The following is a 27,304-nucleotide window of genomic DNA, read 5'->3' as shown; positions in this document are numbered from 1 at the left end:
CTCCGCGGCATGTGGGACCTTCCCGGACCGGGGCACGAACCCGTGTCCCCTGCATCGGCAGGCGGACTCTCAACCACTGCGCCACCAGGGAAGCCCTCCAATTGGATTTTTAAAGTATTCTAATGTTACCTATTTTTTAAAATATTTATTTATTTAGGCTGCACTGGGTCTTAGTTGTGGCATGCGGGAGCTTTGTTGTGGCATGTGGGCTCTTAGTTGCAGCATGCATGCAGGATCTAGTTCCCTGACCAGGGATCGAACCTGGGCCCCCCGCACTGGGAGCAGGGTGTCTTACCACTGGACCACCAGGGAGGTTCGTAACGTTATCTATTAATAGAAGCATTTTTACATTTTCTTTTCTAATAGTTACAGCTCTTGCGTCTGTTTCCTATCTTGTTTGTGGTAACAAGGACATACAGAAATCTTAAACTTCAGATTGCTGAAAGCAGATATCCTTCTGTTCTGGATGTGTGTATCAATCCATGGTTATTGAACAGACGAGTGAGTGAACAGGAGAATGAAGAAAGATGGGGGTCAATTTTCATCAGAGAGGAAAAGGTCAATTTCCTAAGGCAGAGAGAAATATTGAAATGGGTTGTATTCAGGGCCAGCAGGAAGCAGGTTGCTGGCTTATCCCTTGTCTACATCCTAGTGGCCAAAGGATGAGACACTCCTACACTTGATGATACCAAGAGGGAAAGTAGGAGCCTGGTCCTGGATGACAGTGGTGGCTTAACGAGTACCAGGAAGCTCCTACTTGTAGACATTCATTTCAGTGAGGAAATGGTGTTTATTTATGGTAGTTGGATTTTCAGTTATTTACAGCTAAACACACCCTATAGGATACAGGGTACAAAGCTTTGAACTGGATTATTCCAAAGTCAACTTACTGGTTTGCCCAGTATTCTGTGGACTTCTTACACTCCTTTTTGAAAGAGGTCACTGTCTGGAAGCTGTGTGTGGTCTGTCTCTGCTCAGAGCTCAGGTTCTTCACCTTTCCCCCATGTGCTGCGGCCTGTCTGGATCATCATGATTTTGAACTTATTCTTGACGTGTGGGAGAACAGGCGCCGAACAAATGTGTAGCAGTAATAAAGAGACCCCAAAGCCTCTTTTCAGGAAATAGTTATGATACTAACAATTTACAGGCAAAATGCTGATTAATTGATTCCTCCTTCTCTAACCTGAAGTTCTTAAGCTCTGAGGAGTTGAGAAGTGTCCTAGAGGCTCATGTTTCAAAGACAAAAATATACATCTTTCTTCATTTTCTTGTTTTTTTAATGACTTTTAAAGTGTTCCCCTTCACATGGAACACTTTGAGATGCTATGTGTGATGAAATAATAACGGTGAATGGAGATCAAATTGTAGGTCCATGATTCAGTCGATTGAATGCCACCAGCTACCATAGTGATTTGGTCAATATATAGTTTTATATCTCTTATTCTTAGTCATAAATTGTTTAAATTAAACCAATAGTGGACTACTGATTTTAAAAAGCATATGAAAGAATGTTAATATATTTCAACAATTCAGTATCTCAATAAACATGTTTGTCAGACTATACTAAGAGAGGAAAAGGGCAAATTAAACTTTGCAATTGAATGAAACGATTATTACTGCTAATCCAGGAATTTTCATAAATGATCCACAATGCCTTTTCTGCAATTCTAAATTCTAAAATGTTTTCTAATGAAAAGCTTCTTCCCCCTATTATGTCTCTGCAAAATTTACCTGAACTAACACGGCTATTTACACTTTGTTTCTCTCTAACTTAGTGGGACTCCTCATATATTTTCATACAGATATACCCAGACGCTGCCCCAGACGTGTTGGGATGTTACATATTGCGCAGTGTATGCACCTTACTGTACTGCTAAAATCCAAATGCTTATGAATTCTAAAATACTTCTGGCCCTGAAGGCTTAGAACAAAGGATTAGGGTCCTGTATGCAAACAGGATGCATAACATTTTTGACATTTTACATGCATAATAGTTAACATTTGTTCAGAAATGTTTTTTTAGTGTAATCAAATTACAGTAAATTAAATAGTATGATTAATTTGCTAAATGAAAAAAGAACATGCAATTTATTATTAAAAGTTGTATTCAAGTGGGTTTCATGAATCAATCTCAAATACTATACTTATTTAAAAACACTTTTTAACCTAAAATCATGTTTTTATTCTATACCATACAAACAGAAAAAACTGAACTTCCAAGAATGCTTTCTTTCTTAAGATGTTAAGGCCTCCATCAAACTTGAAGGTGAATCACTGGAAGCATCTCTAGTCACATCCAAAACAAAACAATAATATAGCTAATTAATTGCCCAGTCATACTACCTAGGGCTATAGAACATCAATTTTTTTTAAGTCAAAGTATGGAAAAGAGGCCTAAATTATTTAATGAATGGGATGTTGTTTTATCAACAGCCAAGTAAAATCCAGGGAAGTGCTGTTAGAAGTAAAGACATCTGCATAGTCTCTAAATACTAATATGCAAAAGTCAACAGATATACTGTCTTAATTGCAACAAATAAGATGAACAATGTGCAGCCTGCACGTGGATATTCTCCACAGTGGCCATAGAAATTAACAACTCCTGGAACAAGTTTAGCATGCAGTGGACAGGATGATCCAAACAGAGGCACAGGGCTGCTGAAACCTGCTAGGAAACCCCAAGGAAGGGGAGAAAGAGTACACTGAGCCCTGGGTCAGAGTAGGATAAGAGAGAACCAAGCACCAAGGAGGAGAGAGGACATCAGAGCCTGGGCCCTGGAAACTAAGGAAGATGAAAGGACACCAAATACTGGACTCTGAGGAAGACATGAAAATAATTTGTCCTGGGCTCCCAAGAAAGATGAGAGTGGGCTGGGTTCAAGGAAGAAGAGCACACACCGGGTCCTGGGCAGCGAAAGACTTCTCCCATTTCCTAGATATGGGCATGTCGCTCATAGAAGAGGACACGGGGTAGAGAATCCTTTCCAGCCCACTCCAACTCCCTGATTCTTTGCTTAACCAAACATCAGACAGGCTACCCTTAACTTTCTCCCCAGTAAGCCCCATACGTGTACTTCCTCGTAGAATCCCATTTTAGCAAGAATCCTAAGTCAGTTTATCACAAATTCCTTACTCTTGATATCTGATCAAACTCCTCATCCCAACTCTCTATCCCAGGTGATATCCCATCACCTGGGCCTGCCTTCAGTAAAAAAGCCTATTATCTTGGTTCAGCCAGAATCCCCCCAGACTTGATGTCTCCTTTTCTTCATTTTCTATCCACCAGTATCCCACTCCCCCAATCCTAGGCCATAAATCCCCACTTATTCTGGTTGTATTCAGAACTGATCTCAGTTCTACACTGGAGTCTCCCTTCCCCAGTTACAATAGTTTATTGAATAAAATCTACTTTCACCGCTTTAACTTCCGTCTAGCTCTGGTTTACCGTAGACAACAGCCACGCCCCCATCCCTGTGTCTTGGGTCCACTTAACCCTGCCCTTCGCACAACTTGAGTAGACAGTCCTGACCCCCACTCCCCTCCCTGGGCCTGGAGGACATTTAGTCTCAACCTCTGCACACTTTGGGGCAGGCCCGTCCCTCTTTTCCTCCCAGGACCTCTGGCTGATTTCAGTCCCGTCTCCAGAACATTTCCCACCCTCCCAACCCGCCCCTTTTTCCTCTCCCTTAGACGTGGACGCACCTTTAGCACCGCCCTCTTCCCAGAACTTGGCAAGACTTTAGCCCCGCCCCTCCGCACTTCCGGCCCGCCTCGCCTCCCCCTACGTTGGGTGTGAGCAGAAGCTCGCCCCGCCCCTCAGCACTTCCGGCCCTGCCCCTCCCAAGCTTCCCTTTATCCACTTCCGGCCGGTCCCATGCGTTAGCAGCCCTCGTGGCAGGGTGTGGATCCCTCCCGGCCTGCGTCGTCGCCCACCCAGGTGCTGTGGCCCAGCGGCCTGACTTGCCCCTCCCAAGGCCTCCTCCTGCCCAGGGGGACCGCCGAGGGCGCTCTCCCCCGCCTGGGCTTCGCCTGCCGCCCCGAGTTGGCCGGCCAAGATGGCCGCCGCCCGCTAGGTGGGGCGCCCCGCGCCGCGGGGGTGCCTGGGAGTTGTAGTCCAGGCCGGCGCGCTGACGCACTTCGCCGCGGGCCGACGGGCGCCATTGTGCGCTGCGCGCGGGGTGAGTGCGGCGGGAAACTTGCGCCCGTCGGGGGCTCAGTTCTAGGGCCGCTCCGCGGGGAGCGCCGAGCCGCGGCCGCTACCATACCAATCGTAGCAGCCCAGAGCCAGCCTCGCCTGCCGTCCTTCCGCCGTGTGGCCTTTAGGGGCACTGGGAGTCGGGGACTCGGGGCCCAGAGGACGCGGGGCGGGGCCACCCCCTCCCGGCGCTTGCGGGCAGACGGGGGCGGGGGGCGATTCCCTCTCGGTGAGGAAGGTGGGAAACCGTCCTTTTGCGTGTTCAAGAGCAGGTGGAGACATTCCTTTAGGGCGTCTTCCGAGGTGGGGAATGGACTTGTCATTTCCTGTTGATTGGGCCGAGGGGGGCGGGGGGCCTTGGCGTAGCGCTCATGCCCCTCCCACCTCCCAAATTCGACCTTCTCAGGACTCTGCCCACTCCCACGAGACACGTTGAGGAAGAGGAAGGTATGGCCACCGGGCTTCCGACGGCCTGGTTCCGTGTGAGTAGAGGCTTCTTTATGAGTTTGAGTCTACCCCTGGATTTGGGAGCGGGGGTGGCGGGCTGATGGTGGGACACCACCTTCCCTGAGATGCCCCCGGGCCCCGTAGCATCTCGGGAAGGGGAGGGGAGTGGATGGGAAGAAGAGACCCTAGTTAGTGGAGTGATAACAAGTTACTTTCCAAGGGAGTGGTTAGAATAGAGGTCCAAGTATGGGGGATACTAATTTACCGTTTAAACTGGGGGTGGGATGGGGGTATGCATTGTCAGGTCTAAGCAGGGATCAGGCTTATATTTAAACAGTACTTTGGCATTAGAGCTTAGTCCCTGAGAGAAGAGAGCTGAGGATGAATCTTTGACAGGTGAAGGAAGTAGAAGCAGTATGGGAAGTGGGTGGGGGCTGAAGGCTGGGGTTTGATCATTCAGCTCACACAATCTCCTAGCAGGAGGTATACACACTGATACAAATGTTGGAATCCCCAGGTCAACAAAAAATGGAGAGGTTTTCAGAGAATGAAAAACCTTCTCCAGCCTCATGGGTTGTCTTCCTTGCTGTGACCTGATAGGGTCAAGCTTGGGTTTGCTGTTTCAGACAAATGCAGGAACTCATGATGAGACACACCTGGAATGCTCAGGTCACCGTGTTGATTGTGCCTACATGTGCTCAGTCAGCCTCCCCTTCCTGTCAGCATGGGTGACAACAGGCCCTGGCTGAACACGCACCTGTGGGTTTTAGGAACCAGTGATCTTTGAAGATGTGACCCTGGGTTTTACCCCGGATGAGTGGGGAATGCTGGACCTCGAACAGAAGTCCCTGTACAGGGAGGTGTTGCTGGAGAACTACAGGAACCTTGTCTCAGTGGGTAAGGATGGCCTCTGTGTCAATAAAGATCTGCGCTTTGCAGCACGAATGTGGTGCCTCTGAAGTGTGTGTCTGCTTCGGCTCAGCCTGCAGGGATCCGAGTTCAAATGTCAAGGCCCTGGAGCCTGAGGGAGAGGGCTTTACTTTGTACCCATTGGAAAAGGGCAATTTCACATATAACTTGTGAAGCTTTACCTAGTCCATCCGTCAAAGGCGTTGAATACCAGGGAGGTGGGTCTATCAGGAATGTTTCCAGATGCCGCAGTGGATGTTTACTGTGTTTGTAACAAGAATTTCAGGACGGGGTGTCTGTGTCTGACAGCTCAGGAGTATCATCAGAGACCCTCATCCTTTCCATCTCTCCATGGTTAGCGTGAAGTTTTCCATTCTTAGGTTAGTATATGCATGGCCGTGATGCCAAGCATCATGTCCATGTTCAAGGCAGAAAGAAGGAGAGACGGCAACCCTGGCTAGTTCTCTTTCTACAGCTGTCATACAAAAAAAAATAAAAATGCCTTAGGCCCCCAGCTGACAAACTTCCCTTTGTGTCTTGCTGGCCAAAACCAGGTCCCAGTGCCTCCTTTACTGGCAAAGGAGTCCAGAAAAGCAAGCAGCTGGCAAATGGGATGGGTAGGGTTATTAACACTGCCCTAGACCAGAAGTCATGCCCTAGCAGGGGAGAACACAGGGACAGAATCGCTACAGCAGGAAAGTATTTTCTCCCAAACACAGACCCCCGCCCCAAGCACTGTCTCTTTTCCCTTGGGCAGAACATCAGCTTTCCAAGCCAGATGTGGTATCTCAGTTAGAGGAGGAGGAAGAACTCTGGTCGGTGGAGAGAGGAATTCCTCGAGACACCTTTTCAGGTGAGAACCAGGCACATGGGAGTCCTGGCACGGGAGTCCTGGTTAGTGAGGAACTAGTGTCTTAGAAAAGGAGGTGGATGGGGAAAACCCCCAGTGGGGTGTTGTGATGAGTAGCTGCAGACATGCTGAATCAAGCCCTGCATTTTCCTCTGGCTTCAGAATCAGGGTGTACTGCTTGGTTGAACATGAACATGAACCTGTTGCCGGTGCCATGTTGGCAACAGGGGCTCCCTCACCCTGCTTCACTCATTGTCTAACTGCCCTTCCATCCTGTCATCTCCAGTAACTGGTGTGTGTCTCTGGCTAGATTTTTTAGATACATTTACATTTATGGATATATGTTTGTTTGGGGAGGTGTTTCCATACTCAGTGCAGACAGGTCTGCATCATTCATTTTAACAAATGCAAGTGTAGTCCACATTTGATTTTTTTACTTTCTTTGTTTTTTGCGGTACGCGGGCCTCTTACTGTTGTGGCCTCTCCCGTTGCGGAGTACAGGCTCCGGACGCGCAGGCTCAGTGGCCATGGCTCACGGGCCCAGCTGCTCCGCGGCATGTGGGATCTTCCCGGACCAGGGCACGAACCCGTGGCCCCTGCATCGGCAGGCGGACTCTTAACCACTGCACCACCAGGGATGCCCTGATTTTTTCACTCTTGATGGACATTCAAGTTGTTGCAAAAAACTTCCTCGCATACTTTTTTTTGCACTCAAGTTGGTTTTTTGTAGGTAAGGATTTCTAGAAATGGAACTTAGAATCAACCAAGATGTAAGTGAAAAAATCTGGTAGCAACAAACTGCTAAGATCCTTTAAAATACATATAGCTGCTCAAGAACATGAGAGCTTTTCCTTTTCATAAGATACCAGCGATCTATAGTCCTCTTTTAAGATTTTCAGATCTGATGGGAAAAGATATGTTCAGTTTAGTTCATATTTCCCTCATGAAGTTGCACGTATTTTCATAAGTTTACAGATCATTTGTATTTTTGCTTTTGTTAGTTTATGTATTTTCCCTTTTCCTATTTGGTTTGTCTTTTGCGTGTGTGTGGTCAGGAGGACTCTATATACTATATGTTATGGATGTTAATACTGCAAATACCAGTCCAACATTTACCTTTTTTTTTTTAAAGGGCTTCAAATGCTTGGCCTTTTTATTTATTTATTTATTTATGGCTGTGTTGGGTCTTCATTTCTGTGCGAGGGCTTTCTCTAGTTGTGGCAAGCGGGGGCCACTCTTCATCGCAGTGCACGGGCCTCTCACTATCGCAGCCTCTCTTGTTGTGGAGCACAGGCTCCAGATGCGCAGGCTCAGTCGCCGTGGCTCACGGGCCTAGTTGCCCCGCGGCATGTGGGATCTTCCCGGACCAGGGCTCGAACCCGTGTCCCCTGCACTAGCAGGCAGATTCTCAACCACTGCGCCACCAGGGAAGCCCCAACATTTATCTTTTACCTTTATTTAGTCTCCATAAAGAAGTTTTATGATTTCAGATATTTTTTCTTTCAAATCTGTCTTTACTCCTATTCTAGGTTTCATGTCATACATAGGCAGGTTGTACCAATACTTTTGTCAATTCTGGTATTTTTGTGGGGGGGGGGTAGCTGTTTCCTATAACTGGGTTTCCTTGTGTATATGATGTGGGGCACAAGTTTTTTCAACACCGTTTTCTGACTTGGTTCTTCTCATTATTGGAAACGCCGTCTTTATCACAGACTTAATTCCCATAGTCATCACCATGTGCAGGCCTTCTTGGCCCCTTATGCTCCCATGGTCTCTGTCAGTGTCTGAGTAAACACCATATTGCTGTACTTATTGTAACTTTACAACAAACTTGGATAAATGGTAGTTCCTCTCATTATTTAAAAAAAACAACACATCTGTTTTCAACCAAATGAACTCACCATCAGCTTGTCAGGATTCATTGAGAAAATCTTGTTAGAAGGTGTCTTACATTTGATTGGATTCAGACATTCCTTGATGCAGAACTGGTCTCAGTTGAGTTTTGGCACAGGTGTACAGAGGGATGTGCTTACCTCACTGTGCTAGTCAGGCCTTCCAAGTGCTGCTGGGAGTTCACTGTAGTTGCTGTTAATCTGCTCAGGTTAATCATCCCTTGCAGTCTTCCTTAGTTGTTGCAGATGAACCTGTCATGCTGCTAAATTCTCTTATTATTTGTAACAGTTTTGTTAGAGTCTCACTAATTTTCTCAGTACAAAGTCATCTTACTGGCAAGTATAAAGGAGGAGGCAGTTGTATTATTTTACTTCATTTGCACGATCATGTAATTGCATTCATCATATCTGGTACTTCCAAAACACTGGGCTGAGAGTGTGATGATTTGAGTATCCGGTCTTAGACTTAAAAGGGCAAGTCTCTAGGTTTTGACAAGCATGCTGCTGGATTCTGTGATTCAAATCAGTTTTTATCTGGATAAAGAAATAGTCACCTCACCCTTTCTAATAAATGAAAATTAGTAATAGCCCCAATTTCCCCCCTCCAAAGCGACCATGGGGATTTTCTCATTTGAACAATTAACAGTGACATAATCATAGAAGTGCCCTTGTTGTAATGTGTTGCTGGTGTCTGCTAACTTATTTTTTTAGGGTTTTTGCATCAATATTCATAAATTAGGTTGGGGATGTAGGTGGTTTTCTTCTTTTTGTTTGTTATTTTTGGACACTTCTGTATCAGAGTGTACTGGCTTTATAAGGAGAACTTTGGGTGTTCTGCCCGCCTTTGTTCTCTGCTCTCATGAAAGTGGCTTCGGAGCAACCTGGCAGTCTTCAGCTGTGAAGCCTGCACCTGGCCCCATCTTTGGTGATGACCTTCTGTTTGCCACAACATAGACTAGAGTCTTCACTGACTCTTTGTCCCCCTTTCCTGGACTCCTTTGTTAGCCTGATGGCTCAACATTAATATTTTTTCTTTTCCATATTCACGTCATTCCTTTCATTCTCTACAGTGAAAACCTCCCTTCTAACCATGAGCACAGGTCACTAAACCAAACCTTACCTGGAAGGTCCCCAGCAACACAAGCACTTTGTATTCACCCAACATGGTTTCTTTACCCCCGGTTGATCCAGCCTCCTAAGGTCTCTTCCCATCTTTGTGGCTCTGGCTTAGGTCTGTGTCTCATCCTCTCTGGAACTTAAGTCCCATGTGGGCAAACCTCCCAGGCATGCAATTCTGGATGGTCTAGTAGTTTCCTAAATCTAGCTGCTGTCGGGGGGCATTGGGCGCCTATGGTTCTGCACATCTCAGGGGAGCTGGCTTGACAGGTGACAGGAGATTCAGGGGTGGTGCTCCAGAACGAGAGACCTTGTGCAGGGAGGCTTACCAGGACAATTGCAGGCTAGGCCTGAGGTGATAGGTGCTTAACACGTTTCTGCTGTGTCACAAAGAGTCCTTTATGTGATTTTTTTTCTTCCACTGCTTCCCCTTTACTTCACAAATATTTGTGGAAGGCCTCTTGTGTCCTATGCAATATAAAAACAAAAACAAAAACAAAAAACTGTACACTTAGGTAGTAAGCCAAAGACCTAACATAATCCCTGCCATTGTAGACTCCTTAGTCTAATAGATGACAGCCTTCTACAAACAAGCTACATAGATATAACTGTGTAAACACAAACAGTGGTAAGTACTGAGAAGAAAAAGAACATGGTGTAAAGTAGGGAGCAATGGGGAATTACTCTAGAAGAGTTGGTCAGGTGACAATGCAGGGGTGAGATTTAAGCCGATTCCTGAAGAAAAGAAAGTCAGCAGACGTAAGAGTGGTGGGGAAGAGCTTCCAGATACAAACACCACTTGGGGTTACTGTGAGAATGGAGCAGGCATGGCACATTCTGGGAATGGAAAGTCACCCACTGGGCTGGGAGGAGGTAACCGAGGTGTACTGACGTGCAAGTTAAGTTTGGCAGAGCACACAGCGCTTCCACTGTGAAGGGGGTTTGATTTTCATTGAGTACGTGTGTGGTGTGCTTTTCACAGCTCACTCTGTGAAGATGGAAGGGCACAGACGGAAGCAGGCAGCAGGCTGTGGTAGCATCTAGGGAAGAGGTGGCAATACCTGGCCTGACAGCGTAGTAGCAGGGTTGGGGAGAAGCTGGCTCCTCCCCATTCATAGGTGGATTCAGTGGGGCTAGTTGAGTAATTGACCCAAGAGAGCAAAGGAAAGGAAGGTGCCAAGAACTGCTCATAGGTGAAAGCTTCAAGGGATTTCCTGTGACTATTCTTTGTAACATATGTATTTACTATATATATATTTTTTAACGTATCAGTATTTCATTTTAAAAATACAATAACAGCGATATTACGACCCTGGAATTTTTGGCATTAGTCATTGACATGGTTAAGTCTGATAAAGGCAGAGACTTTTGAAGGGTGGAAATAGAGGTTTTCTTTGGTTTTTATTTTTATGTTGAAATAATTTTAGGTAAACAGTTAGTTGACTAGTACAAAGAACTACCTAATAGCTTTCACCTAGATCCAAATGTTTTTAGAACTCTCCCATGTCTTGACTGGTTCTGTTAATGAAGTATGAATGAGGGGGGACTTAGAAACACCCAGGTAGAGGTTTGTGAAGCCAGCTGAATGTATCTGCCTGGACCTCCTCTTGAGGCAGTACATAAAAACATGGGAATCATAGGTGTTTGGAATGGCCTGCTTTACTATTAAGAGAACTTCTCATCTCCTGCAGTGGTCTCTTTCTCCCAGCACTAATGTAGCTGTGCCTCTCCTCAGTGCAGAGAACTGGAACTGAATGAAAGCTATGCCTCTCTGATGCAGCTCATTTTGCATGTCTTCAGCTCTCCATGACAGTAAAAATGGCAGCATAGGCACTGGTTGAAGTAGAAGGGAGACTGGATAAATGCTGAAGACAGGTATTCATCTTCAAGAAGGCACTAATTTGAAGCGATGCTATGAAGATAAGGAATGTGGAGAAATACTTGATGGCACTCAAATCTTCCACCTTCTCACTCAGTGTTCTTCAAGAAAGTATTACTATATGTGTGGTTTGGGTGGAAAGCTTGAGACATAATCTAGATTTAAACATTAGGAAAGCAATAAAGACACTATTTTGAAGGTCATGATTGTAGGAAAGCCTGAAGGATATTTAACTTTTTTTGACTGGTTAAGAATTTAAGCAGGAGAAGAGCCCTGCAAATATGAACGTGGCAACTCTCAAATTAGTACAAACATCAATAGAAAAAAATAGCTTGTACAAGAAGATTTTTTTGTTGGGAGGAAGAGAAGGAAATTCTTCTCCAGATTTCATCCTTTGTGTAGCCTGAGAGGACTCACATGGGCTATATAAAACCAACATGTGGGGGATGTAGGAAATCAATTGTTTTATACAAAGGATAATTCTTTCAAGAACAAGACTAGTGTGAGAAAGCCTATTCTCAGCTCAGCCTTTAAGAGAAAGCTCACACAAGAGACCCTGAATGGAGGAAATCCTTTTCATCGTGAGTTTTCAACATGAGAACTCAAACATGGAAGAAATCTCAGGAATATAATCATAGCAGGAAAGGCTTCTGGCCTGATATAGTCTGATTTGAGAGAATTCATACTGGACAAAAAATTCCAGTTCTGTTCAATTTGGAAAAATTCTTATACCAAATAATTATATCTGAGAACTCTGAAATCATGGGAACATGACTGCTATGGAAAGGTTTCATGAATAGCTCTCTTTTTCAGCATCATAGAAGTCATACTGGAGAGTGTCTGAGAAAATAATTAGTGTTAGGAAGGTTTCAGGAGTCACAGAACCCACTGGCAAGAAGCCCTTCAGTAGGAGTCCTCGTTGTGTTCAGATCAGAGGACTCATATGAGAGTAGACTCTCAATGCAATATGCACAGGCAAATCATTAATCTTAGCTCTCACCTTATTTGACCGAACAACAGAAAAACTTACACTGAAAAGAACCACACTTAATAATATAAATGAAATGTCTCATTGTTTTTATGTCAGATAGGTCATAAGGAAGGCGAACTCTGCAAAACTTTGATCACGTAAGGATAGCCATCCCTTGGTATCCATGGGGGATTGTTTCAGACTCCTATGGATACCAAAATCCGTAGATGCTCAAGTCCCTTATATAAAATGGTGTAGTACAGTGCTCGCTTTGGCAGCACATATACTAAAATTGGAACGATACAGAGAAGATTAGCATGGCCCCTACATAAGGATGACATACAATTCATGAAGCGTTCCATACTTAAAAAGAAAATAAAGTGGCGTAGTATAGTCAGACATGAAGGGTCAACTGTACAAATATATAGTAAAACATTCTGTTTTTCCAATTTGGGTTCTATTATCTATCTGATGTGAACATCTAAACAGATGTTAAGTAGCATGGGTGAGAGCATGCATCCTTATTTCAGTTTCCCTTGTAAGTCCCCAGTTCTAGGACAGTGACTGACTTTCTAGCTCAGGAAACTGTTGAGAGAATAAATGGTTGGAAAATTTTCAAGAGACAAGAGGGAATCTTCAAAGAGGAGACTCTGAAGACTAGGCCAGGCTCTGAGACAAGAGAGTAGGTAAGGGATGATAAAGGGAAATCTTAAGATACTGCTACAAAGAACTTTGAGAGGGTCACATCCTTGGGGACAGTGCAGAAGTCTACAATCTTGAGTGACCATCAAACATGTTTTGGCAGGAGTCCAGCCTATCAGGGTGTGGTCACATACTGTGCAGTCTTTATTCAAGAATACTTTATGTTCTCTGTTATCATCCATCTATGTGTTCTCTAGGACCATGTAATCTTAATCCTTTTATCTGGGGACCACTCTCTCTGGTGTCCAGATACAGTCCCTGGAGTAATTTCAAAGCCTGAAGTGCTTTAACTGTTAATTGAATAAGAAGGAAAGTAAATGAACTAAGCATTTGACTCAAACCTTTTTTGGCGAAAAAATACTTCCAAAAGTCCTGAGGGAAAATAAGATAAAAGCAGGAATAAATGAGTCAGAAATGAAGAAGAAAAAAAGCCCATTTTCTGGATAGCCAGAATAAATAAAAGGCAAACTAAAAACCTATACAGGGAAAAGAAACTCTATTCAGATATTCAGCAATACATGTAGTTCTCATTATAGTACTTTACCCAACTGTTATAAAGAATAAGCCAGCTCTATGTACTGATATGAAACAATCTCCAAGAAATATGTATTTCTTAAAATATATATCTTTAACATACATATCTTCACATATATAAAGATATATAGATGTACATGGGGTTTTTTTTCTTAAAACTATACACACACCAAGTATGAATGTGTCAATTGGTTATCATTGGGAGAATATAGAAACTGATAGAATGTAACTGTCTCCCAAGAAGGAAACTGGGTGGGAGGGTGACTTTCCATTTTTAGAGGTGCTGCCGGTAACTACGCTTATAAAATGGAAACGACTGTCTTCTTCCTGCTATGTCACCAGTTCCTGCCACAACGTAGGTGCTCAGTAATTATTTGTTGAGTACAGGAAAGAACCAACAATAAGATGGAAAGATTTCTGGAAAAGTGTAAAGTTGGCAAAATTGGTCCCAGGAGAAATGTAAAAACCAACTTTTTCTTAGAACAAAGTGGCCAGTTAGTTGTGTTTCTATATTGACCTGGGCAGTGAATATTTTCCAGCTTCCTGTTAAAAGATAGTTTCCATGGAACATGAGCTACTCAATGACAACACAGGGTGCTATGTTAACAGGTTCTTCTGCAATGTATACATAGCATCGTTCTCACCAAAGCACAAAATGAGAAAAATATTGAAAAGGAGGAAATATTTGTAGCTTGTAACAATTAACACCTTTTTTAAAAAAAGCTAATCCTCTGAAATAGTTATAAGAGTTGAGCAGTTGCAACAGATTGCAAAATACAGAAGCGAATAGCTCTGGCTTATACCAGGAATAACCAATTTAACACAGATAGAGGATAGATTTTGTGAGTGATACTTTTTTGAAATGGAACCTAAGAATAAATTGTTAATGAGCAGGCTCTATTTGGAGAAAGTTATGTTAGAGTGCCATGGAAGACTTAAGTAAGTACTGTAAAAGCACTGACTTCTTTTGAGAGCTTACAAAGGCTAGAAGTGTGTGAAGTCCCTTTCTTAAGTCCTATAAGTCCTCCACAGAAGTGCTGCTGTGGGAGCATGAATGCAAGTCCCTGACCTGGCTGGTCTGGGAAGAAGCAGGTGGGGTGCAAACCAAGTGTCCTCTTACCCCATGGCCTGCTTAGGCTCCTAAGTAAAAGATGGGAACTTTGTAGCAACAGCCATCCTCCCATGGTAACTTCAGATGGGACACTCACAGTGCCAGTGAGATTTCCTGAAATTTGAAATATGGGTAAATCCAGACATAAGGCTAAAAGGCCCAAATGTCTTGGTGAACCGTTCACCAAGGCACTTAGTAGCTGTGTTGTGTCAACAAATACTGCTTGAGCACCTGCCAAAATGCCAAGTACTGTTATAGGGGTGGGTCACCACGATGAACAGGGTGGAAGGGCCCCCTGTCTCACTGGGCTTACATTCATTCTAGAGTAGCCACTGGCACTTGTGGCTGATTAAATGTAAACCGACTAAAATGAACTTACCCGTCAGTTCCTTAGTCGCACTGGCCATCTTTCAAATGTTCACTGGTCACCTGCAGCTAATGGCTACTGTGTTGGACACTGCAGATCTAGAACATTTCCTTCACCAAAGAAAGTTCCACTGGGCAGTGCTGTTCTAGAGAAGGTGGAGAGAGAAATTAGTGAGTCAGATACTTTAAGGTGGCAATCAGTGCTATGAAGAAAAATGAAACAATAGGGTATCTATCAAGGAGTGGGGAAGCATGGGTAGGCAATACTAGTTTAGAACTGGGCAGGAAGATAGCTCTGAGATGATGACATCAGAGCTGAGAGCTGGATGGGGAAGGAGATCAAGGTGGAGATGCTAGGAGAGACTATCAGGCAAGTGCAATGACTTCTGGATAAGACACATTTGGGCACGTTTGAGGAAAAGTAAGATAGTTGCTGTGTGAAGCCCTCTTTGGTGTAACGGGCATAAAAGAAGAGGGTTTGGATCCCAGCTGCTCCCTTCCCCAGTGTGTGGCCTTGGGCAGGTTCCTATCCTCTCTCAGCTTGGATTTCTTTTGTGTAAAGGTTGGACGCTATGGCTTAGTGGGGCTGTGGTGGTGTAAAAGCCCAGGTCCTGGGGGGCTTTCATGAAATGGTAGCTACTGTTACTGATTCAAAGAGTTTGACTGATGTAAAGATCGTCATAAGTGGCTTTGGCAGATCCTCCTCTGGATCTGGCCTAGGGGTTTCCAATGCACGAGACCCAGTTAGCAGCCTTAGTGGTGCAGTGGGGGAGACACGTTTAGAAGGCGATATAGCAGGGTGCCCAGCAGAGCTGAAGAGAGTGATGGGGAAAGGAGAAAGGGTGAGAGCTGGGGGCATCCTGGACAAGGAGGAAGAGGGACAGGGGAGTATGCAACAGGGATGAGGGGAGCTGACCCTGCCCCCGCCCCCCAACAAGCTGGTAAAAGATCATTGTAATTAGTTACTATTATATTTGTGGACTGGTAGCCCTAGTGTACGTGGTTAATCAGTCCGCGTTCCCTAGGAAAGTGGGCACGTGGGCACTATGAAGGAGACAGCTTACCTGGAAAGGAGCAGCAGAGAGAACATGAGAGTAGAAAACGGTAATTAGAAGAAGAAAACAGCAGCTCCCATCAGCCTTTACTATTGTTCATGCAGTACTGGCTTTGGGTCCCTAATCACTTAGGACTTAGGGGAAACTGAGGCCCAGAAGAATTAAGCCCCTTGCCCAAAGGCTCAGTGAATTTGTGTAATAGCCCCCTAGCTAGATAGGGGAGTTGCAGGGGAGGGGACTAAATTGCCCAAATTCCCCCCAGGGTTATTCAGCTGGTGGGTTGAAAGCCAGTACTTGGAGCTGCAGCTGATAGGGATAATTTTATGCAGCCCCAGGCAGGTAGGTGGGAAAGTGGGTGAGTCAGTCAGCCCTGCCTCAGTGAGGTGGGGATCCAGTTTCAGCCTTGTTAGCTGGTAAACACAGCTGTCAAGTGGGGCGAATACTTTTCTGGAACGGACAGCCGTAAGGATTACCTTACAGGTTTTGGGGAGTGGTCCAAGAGATGAGACGGTTAGAGGACTGAGGTGCCTAGGATGACATTTACCCATGGGTTTAGAGGCTTGTGGCCATCTCACATACTGCAGAGCACCCTGTAGGTGCTTTATGACAACTGCAGAACCAGTGTCCGCCTGAAGGGCTGCTACAGCAGGGGGAAGGCGGATACACTGGAATCTCAGCGCCAAAAACATCGGCAGAGTTCCTGACATCCAAACCCAGAAAGGCTCTACAGTTTAAAACTGTAAACATTTTCAGTGAGCATTCAATGCAAGATTCTAAGAAAACACCCTGGTGCCCCCGAGGATAAGAGGAAGTAAATATATGATCAAGATTAAAGGAGAAGGGGTGGGGATGGAGGAGATGAAGTAGAATAAAAAGGACCCAACGTGGTTTTTTTAAAGGAGAAAGCATTAAATAAAAATTCCTCTGATTAACCAAGGAGTACAAAACGGAAATTTCAGAATTTAAAAAGCTATGAAGCAATACGGAAAATTAAGTTTGTTCTTAAGGGTCATGCATGATTATTGCTCAAAATGGTGCCTGTGGCCCAACACGGAGCCGCTAGGGAGCCCCACGCCCACCCCTTGTGGGGGCTGCTTCTCAGGCCAGTGTTGCTGAGATTCTGATATAAACTCCTATCTCCCAAGTTATCCTCAGAGAGAAATTCCAACCAAGCCTTAAGAGCTGTTAAGAGCTGTAAGTGAAAGAAAAGTGAACTAAGCTTTCAAATCAAGAATGACCGGGTGGTGGTGGGGATTACCCTCCAGAAATCCTAAGGAACAGGAAGGGAACTAAATGCTCAAGATAACGCAGATATGAATTGGGCGGGCAAGCCTCCCGATGAAACTAACTCAAAACCTTATTTGGGAGGAAGTGGGGGGAAGAGGTTAGAAGTGAGAGATCAAATGCCTGCCATGATTTTTATCAAGGAAAAAGTCACTTTAAACGTAGGAAAGAAGTGACTGGCAGCGGCCGATAAGCCACAGTATGGCCCAGGACCTGTTTTTCAACCCTGGAGCGCCCAAGGCCAGTCTGGGGTGGCGGGGCGGCCCCACCCGGCACCGGGCGACTCCTGACCCCGAGCTGACTCACTCGGATAGCGCGCCAGCAACGGGCGACGCCCGTGAGGTCCGTGGAGGCCGCCGCCGACCCGAAGTGTGCAGTCAGGAATTTCCGAGAAGGGAAGACAAAGCCGTAAGGAGACAGGGGAAGAATGTGGGGGCGGGGGAGGAAAGTGGGTGGGGAATCCGGGTGGTCGTTGCTCTCGGGGAAAGCGGCCGCGCTCCCCTCACCCCGCGTCACCCAACGGGGAAGACCTGCAGCTCGGATAGGTGTGTGTGGAGACTGCGTCGGCGTCGCCCCAGGACGCGTCCACCGTCGCCGGGGAGGCCGGGAGAGAACGCGAGTGGAGGCCAGAGGCGAAAGCCCCACCACTGGCCGAGCAGCCACCATCCCGCCAAGGGCCTCAGGCTAACCCAAACCCTCAACATGGCGGGGCCGGAAGTCCGCGGCGTGGAGGCTCCTGGGAATTGTAGTGAGGAGGGTGCCTGACGCACTTCCGTCCAGGCCGGAAGTCGCGGCCCCGCTCTCCTGGAGCTCTGAGAGGAGCGAGTGAGGCTTCAGGGTCGGGGTGGGTGGGGCATGGGCTTTTCACCGCTTCACCCTTTGGAGGCGGGGCCGGGCGTGCTCCGCGGACTCAGCTAAAGCCAGCTCCCCAGCAGCCCACGCTGTCTGATAAGTGCGCCCGGTGGACGATGTGGCAGGTGCTTGGGAGGCCGCAGACGGCGAGGAAAAGCACAGAGGCAGCGTATGCAGGGAGCCGCTGCTCCTAATCGCTTCCTGAGTCTTTTTTTTTTTTTTTCTAACGCAATTGTAATTACTCCCACAGTAGTGTGAGCAAAGTTGCTCCTGTGCTCCAGGGATAGAAAGCCAAATTCTGACAGCAGGAGTTTGCAGCAAACTAAGAGTTTATTGCGTGGAGACAAGTCTCAGATCCACTCCAACTTGGTCTTTGAGTTAGGAGTGTTTTAAAGGAAGAACTGAGAGTCTAGGGTTAATCATCGTTTTGTGACATTACTTAATCGTGGTTTCAGAAGTCATCATGTCTCTGGTTTAGGATTCTCTGGCTAGGTGGTCCATGGTTCCAGGATCTGTTAGCTCATATTACCGTGAAGAGATAACTTGAATTTGTACTTTAATGATGTTGTCAATCACAGCAGTATTGGTCATCTGACACTGGTTGATTGATGTTCAGTTAGCACAGGATTAAGATCAGCAGGGACAAGAAAGGGGATAAAGTTTTGGATAACAGAGGTTAATCATAAACTCGGCAGGGGAATTGGTTTTAGGGGGACTCATTCAATAGTAATTTCCTGTTCTGCTTTTTACTTCATGTGACAGGAACATTTCTATGTTGTCATAATCCCCCTAAAACCAGTGTATTAATTTTTTTAATGCTTACATGGGAATCTTTCACAATTTTCTTGACCTGTGTTTTAACACTACCTGTGTCTTCCAGTTTTATTTCATCATTTACCACATTGCTAGGAAGTGAGTGTTGTGGAAATAAAGACCACTCAGAGGAGGACATGCAGAGGCTACTTACTCAGAGCCCACCCTAGCAAGGTGGTCAGCCACCGTCCCTTATGTTCGGTAGAGACTAAGGCAGGCTGGGAGTGGGAAGATTCATAGTGGAAAAAAGGAGAAGTTTCTGATTGGAGATTATTGGCTTGGGGTCAAAAAGAAAACTCTATAAAACAGAAATCTAACCAAAAATAAATCATAGTCTGTGTTATTTACTTTTTTTAATTTATTTTTTTAAACCTCTAAGTCATTTAGAATTAGCATTTCTTCTTGGAATTATAGAGAGCTTCCCTTAGCATTTCAGGACCATCCTGGAGTTCTGTTCAGCAAATGCTCTGTGGACTCTATGACAAGACCCAGTGTCCCTGCCTTTCCCAGACATCCTTGTTCTTGGCCCCCATGGAGATGGGATCAGGTTCTATTCCCCTCATGGCTGCAGGCATATACAGCATAACAATTCTTGTTATCTCTTGGTCTTTTTTTTTCCTTCTATGTTGAGATATAATTTATATACCATAAAGTTCACCCTTTGAAAGTATACAATTTAGTGGTTTTTACTATGTTCACAAGGCTGTGCAACCATAAGTATGATCGAACTTCAAAACAGTTTCTGCATCCCAAAGAAGAAACCCTGTATCCCTTAGCCATCACCCCAAAGCCCTTCAGTTCCCCCATCTGGAAACCACTCATCTGCTTTCTGTCTCTATATATTTGCCTATATTGGGCATTTCATATAAATGGAATTATACAGTATGGGGCCTTTTGTGTCTGGCTTCTTTCACTTAGCATAATGTAGTCAAGATTCATCCATGCTGTATAGCTAGACCATATTTTGTTTGTCCATTTATCATTTGATGGACATTTGAGTTGTTTTCCCTTTTTGGCAATTATGAATAATGCTGCTGTGAACATTCTTGTACAAGTTTTTGTGTCGACACATGGTTTCAATTCTCTTTGATTGAAACTCCTGGATCATGATATAACTCTGTGTTTAACTTTTTGAGGAGCTGCCAGACTGTTTTGCAAAGTAGTGTAGCAGTCTGTATTCCTACTAACAGCGCACAAGGGTTCCAATTTTTCCACATCCTCACTAACAGTTGTTACCACCCATCTTTGATAATAGCCATCCTAGAGAGTATGAAATTGTATTTCACAGTGGTTTTGACTTGCATTTTCCTGGTGGTTAACGATGTTGCTCACCTTTTCATGCATTTTTTGGCCATCTGTCTTGCTCTGCTTTTGACTTACAGAGTGTCCTGAGGCTCAGTTGGACCCTCAGTTCCATCCTTTTCCTGCTGGGAATCCCCTGATGAAGATCGAGGTTGTTGAAATCCTCACACTGAACGAGGAGGTGGCTCTTCCCCGGAATGCCCAGATCCGCGCCCTCTATGCTGAAGATGAGGGCCTGAGCCCAGACATCCTCAGGGAGCCCACTCAACATCTGGATAAGCATCCAACTGACCCTGAGACCGCTCGCCAGAGGTTCCGGGGATTCCGCTTTGAGGAGGTGGCAGGGCCCCGAGAAGCCCTGGCCCGGCTGCGTGAGCTGTGCCGCCAGTGGCTGCGGCCCGAGGTTCACTCCAGGGAGCAGATGTTGGAGTTGCTGGTGCTGGAGCAGTTCCTGGGCGCGCTGCCCGGGAAGCTCCGGATGTGGGTGGAGTCGCAGCACCCAGTGGACTGCCAGGAGGCAGTAGTCCTGGTGGAGGACGTGACCTGGATCTCTGAGGAGGAAGGTGAGTGCAGTGGAAGACTGGGGAGACAGCAGTTCCTGTGAAGGCATCTTGGAGGGTGGGGGCGAAGGAACCCCAGGCTTCCTGGGAGGGGTAGGGGAAGGCTGGTGCCCACTCCATCTACACCAAGGGCATCTGCTTCCCGCCCCAACCCCAGGTCATGAGTCAGCGCTTTAGACACTTGCTTGCTGACGTACCTGTCACTACCCCTGGGCCAAGGCTCTGAGAATGGCTTCCTCTCTGGACCCTTTTGTGGAAATGGAAGGTCTCAGGCCCCACGTCAGAGCTGCCGAAACCCTTGGGTGAGGCCTGGCTCTGCGTTCTTTAGTGAGCCCTCCACACATTTCTGATGGAAGCCAGCAGATAATGTGCTTCATTTTCATCCCTCTGGGATCCCTGCTATATCAATATCAGTCACACAGGTGTTGTATTTCTGGTACGCCTTCTCTCTTTTTTTTTTTTAATATTTATTTATTTATTTTACTATTTGGTTACACTGGGGCTTAGTTGCGGCAGGTTGTCTCCTTAATTGCGGCTCGCGGGCTCCTTAGTTGTGGCAGGCGGGCTCCTTAGTGACAGCATGTGAACTCTTAGCCGTGGCATGAATGTGGGATCTAGTTCCCTGACCAGGGATCGAACCCGGGCCCCCTGCATTGGGAGCGCGGAGTCTTAAACCACTGCGCCACCAGAGAAGTCCCCTGGTGTGCCTTCTAACCTCATACACTCAGTGGCGGCTGTGGATAAAATGGTGACTGAGATAGACAGGACTCATGGACTTACGAGCTCAACAAGCCTCCAATCTAGCAAGAAAGATGGGAGTCTGACAAATGAACGTGTGTTTGACGGTGTGGGGTAGAGAGGGTAACGGTGGTGGTGGGCCAGGGGGACGGCACAGGTTCGGGACGTATTTGGGAGCCAGCCTCCATGAGGCTTGATGTCCTTCAAGCTGAGTTCTGTGGAGCGCAGACCCTGCTCTCTGTGTCTGTGATGGGTACCTGGAAGATGTTTCTTGAGTGAATGCGTGATTGACTGATTGATTTTGATGCTTGAGGAGGAGGGGGGAATCTGAGGCTGGATGGTGGGATTCAGAGAAGAGGGCTTCCTGGAGAAGCAGGTGCGGGGAAGGAGAGGGGCAGGTGGCAGTGGGAGTGGTCTCTTCCACAGGCACCGAGTCTGGGGTGCTGTTGTCTGCAGGGTGAGGGCCCCAAAGTTATCCACATTGGAACCCCTTGAACCTCACATGGCAAAAGTCATTTCACATGTGTGATTAAGTTAAGGATCTTGAGGTGGACGGATTATCCTGGATTACTTGGATGGGCCCAATGTCATGAGGGTCCTTATGAGAGGCAGGCAGGAGGGTCAGAGTCAGAATAGGAGATGTGAAAACTGAGGCAGGGGTGATACAACGAAAGTGTCACGAGCAATGTATTTTACATAGCCTCTAAAAACTGGAAGGAGCAAGGAGTATGTTCTCCCTGAAGCCTCCGGAAGGAATGCAGCCCTGTGAACACTTTGATTTTAGCCCTTCGAGGCTGTGTCAGGCTTCTGATCTCCGTAATTGTAAGACAGCAAATTTGTGTTATTTTGAGCCACTGGCATGGCAGCTTGTTACAGCAGCACCAGGAAACTAATATAGGTGCCAGGGTGGCAGTTGTTGAGCTCATTGAGATGAAAGGCAGTGAGTCCGTTTCACACCTTGGGGGTGAATGAAACCAATTAGTGTTACAGGGGACAACAAAAGAGGCCTTCCAGGGAACCCTATGAGTCCTGCGTTTGTGGTCAGCATGTCCATTGAACCTCTTGGGCATGACTGCCACAAGCCTTACACAGAGTGGCCCAAGGGAGAAGGACAATATATTGAAAAAGTCCAAGGGTGATCCAGCTTCAGGCATGGCTAGACCCAGCAGCTCCACTCATCTTCAGGACTCGTCCTCTCTGCTATATCATACTTCTGCTGGCCTCTGATGGCTTCACTCAAAGGCACTGTTTCCATGTAGGGGCTCCCAGGATGGAATTTCTCTTTCCTAAATGTTCCAACAGATGCCCCTTTGGCTCTGATTGGCTGGCTGGGGGGCCCATGTTCATCCCTGATCCAGTCATTTTGGCCAGGAGGAAGCAACGGCCTGCTGGGCCAGCCTGGGTCACATCGTGTGTCCTCCTTGATAGTGGGGTGGCGTCATCATTATAGAAGCCCAAGGACCATGTGAGGACACATAAAGAAAGTCAGACATCGAAGAGCCATGGTCAAGAGGGGCCATAAAGCCAGGCAGAGCTGTTTTCTGAGGTGGAAGAAACTTGGTAAAATTTGCATCAAGATGGGTTTGGGGGAATGAGTCTGGTCCTGGGGCCAGGGGAAGTTCCCCACTCCGTGGTGTAGCAGGAAGGAAGGATGAAGGGGTGGAGGGCGTGGAGGCCGGAAATGGGGTCTTTGTCTCTGAGGAGAAGGTGTGAGGCCAGCTGCTGAGGTGAGCGTGGAGGTGAGGCAGCTACTTCAGTGGAGGGACTGGGTCCGGAACAGTCCTTGGAGGGGGAGTGGATGGGACCCGCAGTGGGGACAGTGGTGCCCTGTGGTCACACACATGGGGATTTGGGCACAGGCTTTGAGAGAAGAATGGGGGGCACGATAAGTTATGGGTCCCGGAGATAGACGTGGGCTGTCCTTGCCCCACCTAACCCTGTGCTGCCGTCTCTTCCCAGCACTGCCCACCCAGGGCCCCACCAGCTCTCTCCAGACCACAGCTCAGCAGGAGGAGGACATGGCCACCAGGCTGGTGAAGGCACTGCCTGAGGTGAGTGGGGAGTGTCACCCTTTCCTTCTCTGGTCCCAGCATCCCCTGCAGGCCTCCCACAGGCAGGCCTTTCAGAGTGCTGAGTGTGAAGGGCAGGCCTGCCCTCCTGCAACTGTGGTGTCAGTGGAGACCACGACAGGGCACAGTGACCAGGAGTCGGGAAATCTGGAGGGAAGAGGGGGGAGGGGCCAAGCGTTCGCAGCCTCGGGCCCAGGCGTCCAGGTCAAGGCTGGATCCCAGTTAGAACAAGAGGCTTCATCCTTCAGAAACGCAGAGCTGGGTGTTTATAACTGAAACAAAGCCTGGGATTTGCTTCAAAATCATCAGAGCTGGGGTGTAGACGAAATAGGACTGGCCCTGTCTTGCTGCCTGTTGAGGCTTAGAGAGCAGCCGGTGATGGTGTCTGTGTGATCTTGGTCGGGGCTTACATCTGGCTTGAGCGTAGGAGTGAATTTATCAGCTCTCGTGTAATGAGTGGTCTGGTGCAGGCTTCAGGCACAACTGTATTCAGGGGCTCCAGCCTCTTCCTTCTCAAGCAGGCTCTGCCCCTTTTGGGCAAAATGCCTCCCGGATCCAGACAGAGGGCGGTGGGAAGCCGCTTCCTCCCGGAGTGCTGGTCAGCTCCTCGGAAAGGACTCATCACGGTGCGGCCCAGGCAGCCACCCCAGCCCCAGGCAACCCCTGTCCCCATGGGGAGGGGCTGTTCCAGAATGGGGTATGCCCAGGGAGGTGCAAGGCTGGCCCGAGGGGTGGTCTCCGGTGGGAAGTCATGGGGAAAGGGTAGAGGCGGTTTGTTTGTGGCACTCTGTAGTTCCTTGTGAAGTAGGGCTCTTCCTCCAGCCTGGGCCCCAGACTCTGGTTTTGTGAGAGCAGACCCATTGGACTTTTTACAGGCCCCAGTCAGTGTTTCCAAGCAAACCTCCAAAGCTGGGGCATCCCAGCACAGTGAGCTCTGTCGGAATGTCCCCGCCAGCCTCTCTTCTGTCCCCAGCAAGGACTCCCTGACCCTCCTGCTGAAATACAAGGTGTGTGACATTGCAGGAACCAGTGACCTTCCTGGACGTGGCTGTGGACTTCAGCAGGGAGGAGTGGGGGCTGCTGGACCTGACACAGAGGACCGAGTACCACGACGTGATGCTGGAGACCTTTGGACACCTGGTCTCTGTGGGTAAGGCCCTCCACGCTTCCGGGACTGGGATGCCATGGGGGCTCTGAGTCAGGGCTTACACCCTCTCTGGGCCCTGGACATGCCCTCGAGTCCCCTGCACCGTCCAGGGCCTCTAGCTGACACTACATTGGGAGGGGTGGGGCTCGTAAGAACAGAGGCAGCCTCAGGTCCAGTGAAGGACCGATTTGCTGTCCACCCTGAGGGTGAATGAGAACAGGGACTCAGAGCTGGGAGACGCCCGCAGCCCTTGCCCAAGCTCGGTGTGCCGCTCTTTGCTGCTTCACTGCTTTCAGTCTCCCTCCCCAGGGTGCATGACTGTACTTGGAAAACACAGCTTCTGGACATTTAATTATGTCGTACTGTCGACCCGTTTTAGCACTTTCTGTTTACAGTGTCTGTACCTTTGTGTTTCTTTCAGGGTGGGAAACTACTCTGGAAAGCAAACAGTTAACTCCAAACCCCAACACACCCGAGGAAGAGCCAGCCTGCCACCTGAAAGTGGAGGAATTCTCGAGGGATGACACCCAGCCCTCTACCTCAGGAGACACCTTGCAGGCTGGGGCCCCGGAGGTCTTGGACACAGCGTTGAAACCAGTAGTGCTCACTCAGGAAAAAACCCTCCCTCAGAAGCCACCCGGTGAAAGCCCCAAACCCCAGGCAAGCACAGGTCCCGACACAAGCCACATCTCCCTTCAGAAGGCCATTCCTAGAAAACGCTTGCGCAAGCGTGACCCCAGGGTCAAAAAGACGACACACAACCCCTGTGTAAAACTTCATCAGAAGAGTTGCAGCAGGGGAAAGGACCAGGAGAGCGGGAGCTGTGGGAGAACCTTACCCCGGGGCACTCAGCAGATCACGTTTACGCGAATTCACAAAGGGAGCCAGGTGTGCCGATGCAGCGAATGTGGAAAAACCTTCCGGAACCCCAGGTACTTCTCCGTGCATAAAAAGATCCACACGGGAGAGAAGCCCTACGTGTGTCCGGACTGCGGGAAGGCGTTCGTGCAGAGCTCCTCCCTCACGCAGCATCAGAGGGTTCACACTGGGGAGAGACCCTTTGAGTGTCACGAGTGTGGAAGGACTTTCAACGACCGCTCGGCCATCTCCCAGCACCTGCGGACTCACACCGGGGCCAAGCCCTACCCATGTCAGGACTGCGGCAAAGCCTTCCGCCAGAGCTCCCATCTCATCAGGCATCAGAGGACTCACACCGGCGAGCGCCCCTACACCTGTAACAAGTGCGGAAAGGCCTTCACCCAGAGCTCGCACCTGATAGGGCATCAGAAAACGCACAGCGGGGTGAAGTGCAAGAAGAAACAGCCTACCTCGTAGCCCTCAAGCCAGGTGAAGAGACATCGCCTTTGCAGCCTGATCCTGCAGTGTCACATGAGCGAGCCTGGTTGAGATTCCGGACTGAATGTGGAAAGCCTTGAGTGATGAAGTTCTCAAGACCAAAGGATGACCAGGGAGACCGCCCTGCACCTAAGTCAGTAAGAAAAGCAGTGGGGAGTATCGCTAATGAATACATCAGTTGGAAAAACATTTAATTTTTCGCTCGGTTGATTTGCCAGTTTAATTTGTTTGTTCGTTGGTTATTAAAAGTGATATTAGTGAAACCTGAAAATGCTTATAATCTGTTTAAAAAGCCAGGTACCAAAAAGTCTGTGCACTGATATTATATTTGTGGTAAAGTATTTATGCATATGGACAAGGATTGAAAGAGAACCTAGATAAATAAACTATATTTCTGTGGTAGGATATCTGTGTGTTTTTTCCCACCTATTTGATTAAATGTTTTTTCACTAATGACTTTATTGAAAGAAGCAATGTTAAAACAAAAGGGGTGGGCCCTGGGTAGACCTGGGAAGTTGTGCTGGGGTAGATAAGGGGAGTGGGGGCCGAGGCAGGTGAAGGAAATGCTCTGGGAGCATGATCAGCGGGTGGCAGGGCAGGTGGTTGCACGAACCTCCTTCAGATGAATGGACATCTGTCAGGATTATATGAGGAGCCTGGATGATGAGCTGGAGGATGATCAACCAAGGGAATGGTGGATGATGTCACCAGGAGGGCCAGCAATGCCCTCGTTTCATGGCAGGAGCCTCTGTACTCACCACTCTCACTAAAAGAAACCTGAAGGTAATAAATGCTGAGTTAGGAAAGATATAAGGCTATATGGATAACTTAATATCATAAGCTGACTTCTTCAGAAGGTCAGAGAAACTCATCTCTGAGGTGAATGGAAGAGTTTCCACTTTCCTTAGCGTAGGATTAAATGATGCAGGATTTGAATATACATGCGACTTCCCTGGTGGTCCAGTGGTTAAGGCTCCACACTCCCAGTGCAGGGGGCCTGGGTTCGATCCTTGGTCAGGGAACGAGATCCCACATGCATGCTGCAGCTAAGAGTTCGCATGCCACAACTAAAAGATCCCCCCATGCCACAACGAAGATCCTGCGTGCTGCAACTAAGACCTGGCACAGCCAAATAAATAAATAAACTGGTGGTTCCT

General features: G+C 47.5%; 1 protein-coding gene, 1 long non-coding RNA gene and 2 other non-coding genes across 16 annotated transcripts; 2 read left to right on the top strand and 2 right to left on the bottom strand.

The window, feature by feature from the left end:
* Positions 1 to 240: 240 nt before the first annotated feature.
* On the bottom strand, positions 241 to 312 carry TRNAW-CCA (transfer RNA tryptophan (anticodon CCA)). Its single transcript has one exon. It is a non-coding gene; the product is annotated as a tRNA-Trp (tRNA).
* A 3,579-nt stretch (positions 313 to 3,891) lies between these two features.
* Positions 3,892 to 26,552, top strand: ZNF274 (zinc finger protein 274). Of its 9 annotated transcripts, none has more exons than XM_067721136.1 (8): positions 3,892 to 4,178; positions 4,602 to 4,677; positions 5,413 to 5,539; positions 6,309 to 6,404; positions 20,358 to 20,840; positions 23,535 to 23,626; positions 24,668 to 24,794; positions 25,213 to 26,552. In XM_067721136.1, exons 2-8 carry the CDS (start codon positions 4,645 to 4,647, stop codon positions 26,124 to 26,126), a joined length of 1,872 nt encoding a protein of 623 aa, XP_067577237.1. In that variant the 5' UTR covers positions 3,892 to 4,178; positions 4,602 to 4,644; the 3' UTR covers positions 26,127 to 26,552. The 9 variants fall into 9 exon arrangements, with proteins under 9 accessions (XP_067577237.1, XP_067577243.1, XP_067577238.1 ...); XM_067721137.1 differs by lacking the exon at positions 3,892 to 4,178 and adding an exon at positions 4,189 to 4,498; XM_067721134.1 differs by lacking the exon at positions 3,892 to 4,178 and having other exon boundaries at positions 4,189 to 4,677.
* On the bottom strand, positions 6,869 to 18,032 carry LOC137215662 (uncharacterized). Of its 5 annotated transcripts, XR_010939364.1 has the most exons (5): positions 17,617 to 18,017; positions 15,971 to 16,035; positions 14,985 to 15,117; positions 9,739 to 9,877; positions 6,869 to 8,827 (listed from the first exon to the last, which is right to left on the bottom strand). It is a non-coding gene; the product is annotated as an uncharacterized lncRNA (long non-coding RNA). The 5 variants fall into 5 exon arrangements; XR_010939362.1 differs by lacking the exon at positions 6,869 to 8,827 and having other exon boundaries at positions 9,784 to 9,877; positions 14,985 to 15,112; positions 17,617 to 18,032; XR_010939363.1 differs by lacking the exon at positions 6,869 to 8,827 and having other exon boundaries at positions 9,784 to 9,877; positions 17,817 to 18,032.
* Positions 12,521 to 12,626, top strand: LOC137215807 (U6 spliceosomal RNA). Its single transcript, XR_010939440.1, has one exon. It is a non-coding gene; the product is annotated as a U6 spliceosomal RNA (small nuclear RNA).
* Positions 26,553 to 27,304: the final 752 nt, after the last annotated feature.

This window comes from Pseudorca crassidens, chromosome 20 (genome assembly GCF_039906515.1).
Source record: "Pseudorca crassidens isolate mPseCra1 chromosome 20, mPseCra1.hap1, whole genome shotgun sequence".
NCBI lineage: Eukaryota > Metazoa > Chordata > Mammalia > Artiodactyla > Delphinidae > Pseudorca > Pseudorca crassidens.
This window is presented reverse-complemented; position numbering and strand designations above follow the sequence as displayed.

Excerpts from the sequence above, each read along its gene's own strand:
- ZNF274 (XM_067721134.1), top strand. The coding sequence starts at position 4,567 with ATGCCCCTCCCACCTCCCAAATTCGACCTTCTCAGGACTCTGCCCACT. Across the intron at positions 6,405-20,357 it reads TCCTCGAGACACCTTTTCAG|AGTGTCCTGAGGCTCAGTTG; the intron begins GTGAGAACCAGG and ends TTTGACTTACAG. Across the intron at positions 23,627-24,667 it reads TGGTGAAGGCACTGCCTGAG|GAACCAGTGACCTTCCTGGA; the intron begins GTGAGTGGGGAG and ends GTGACATTGCAG.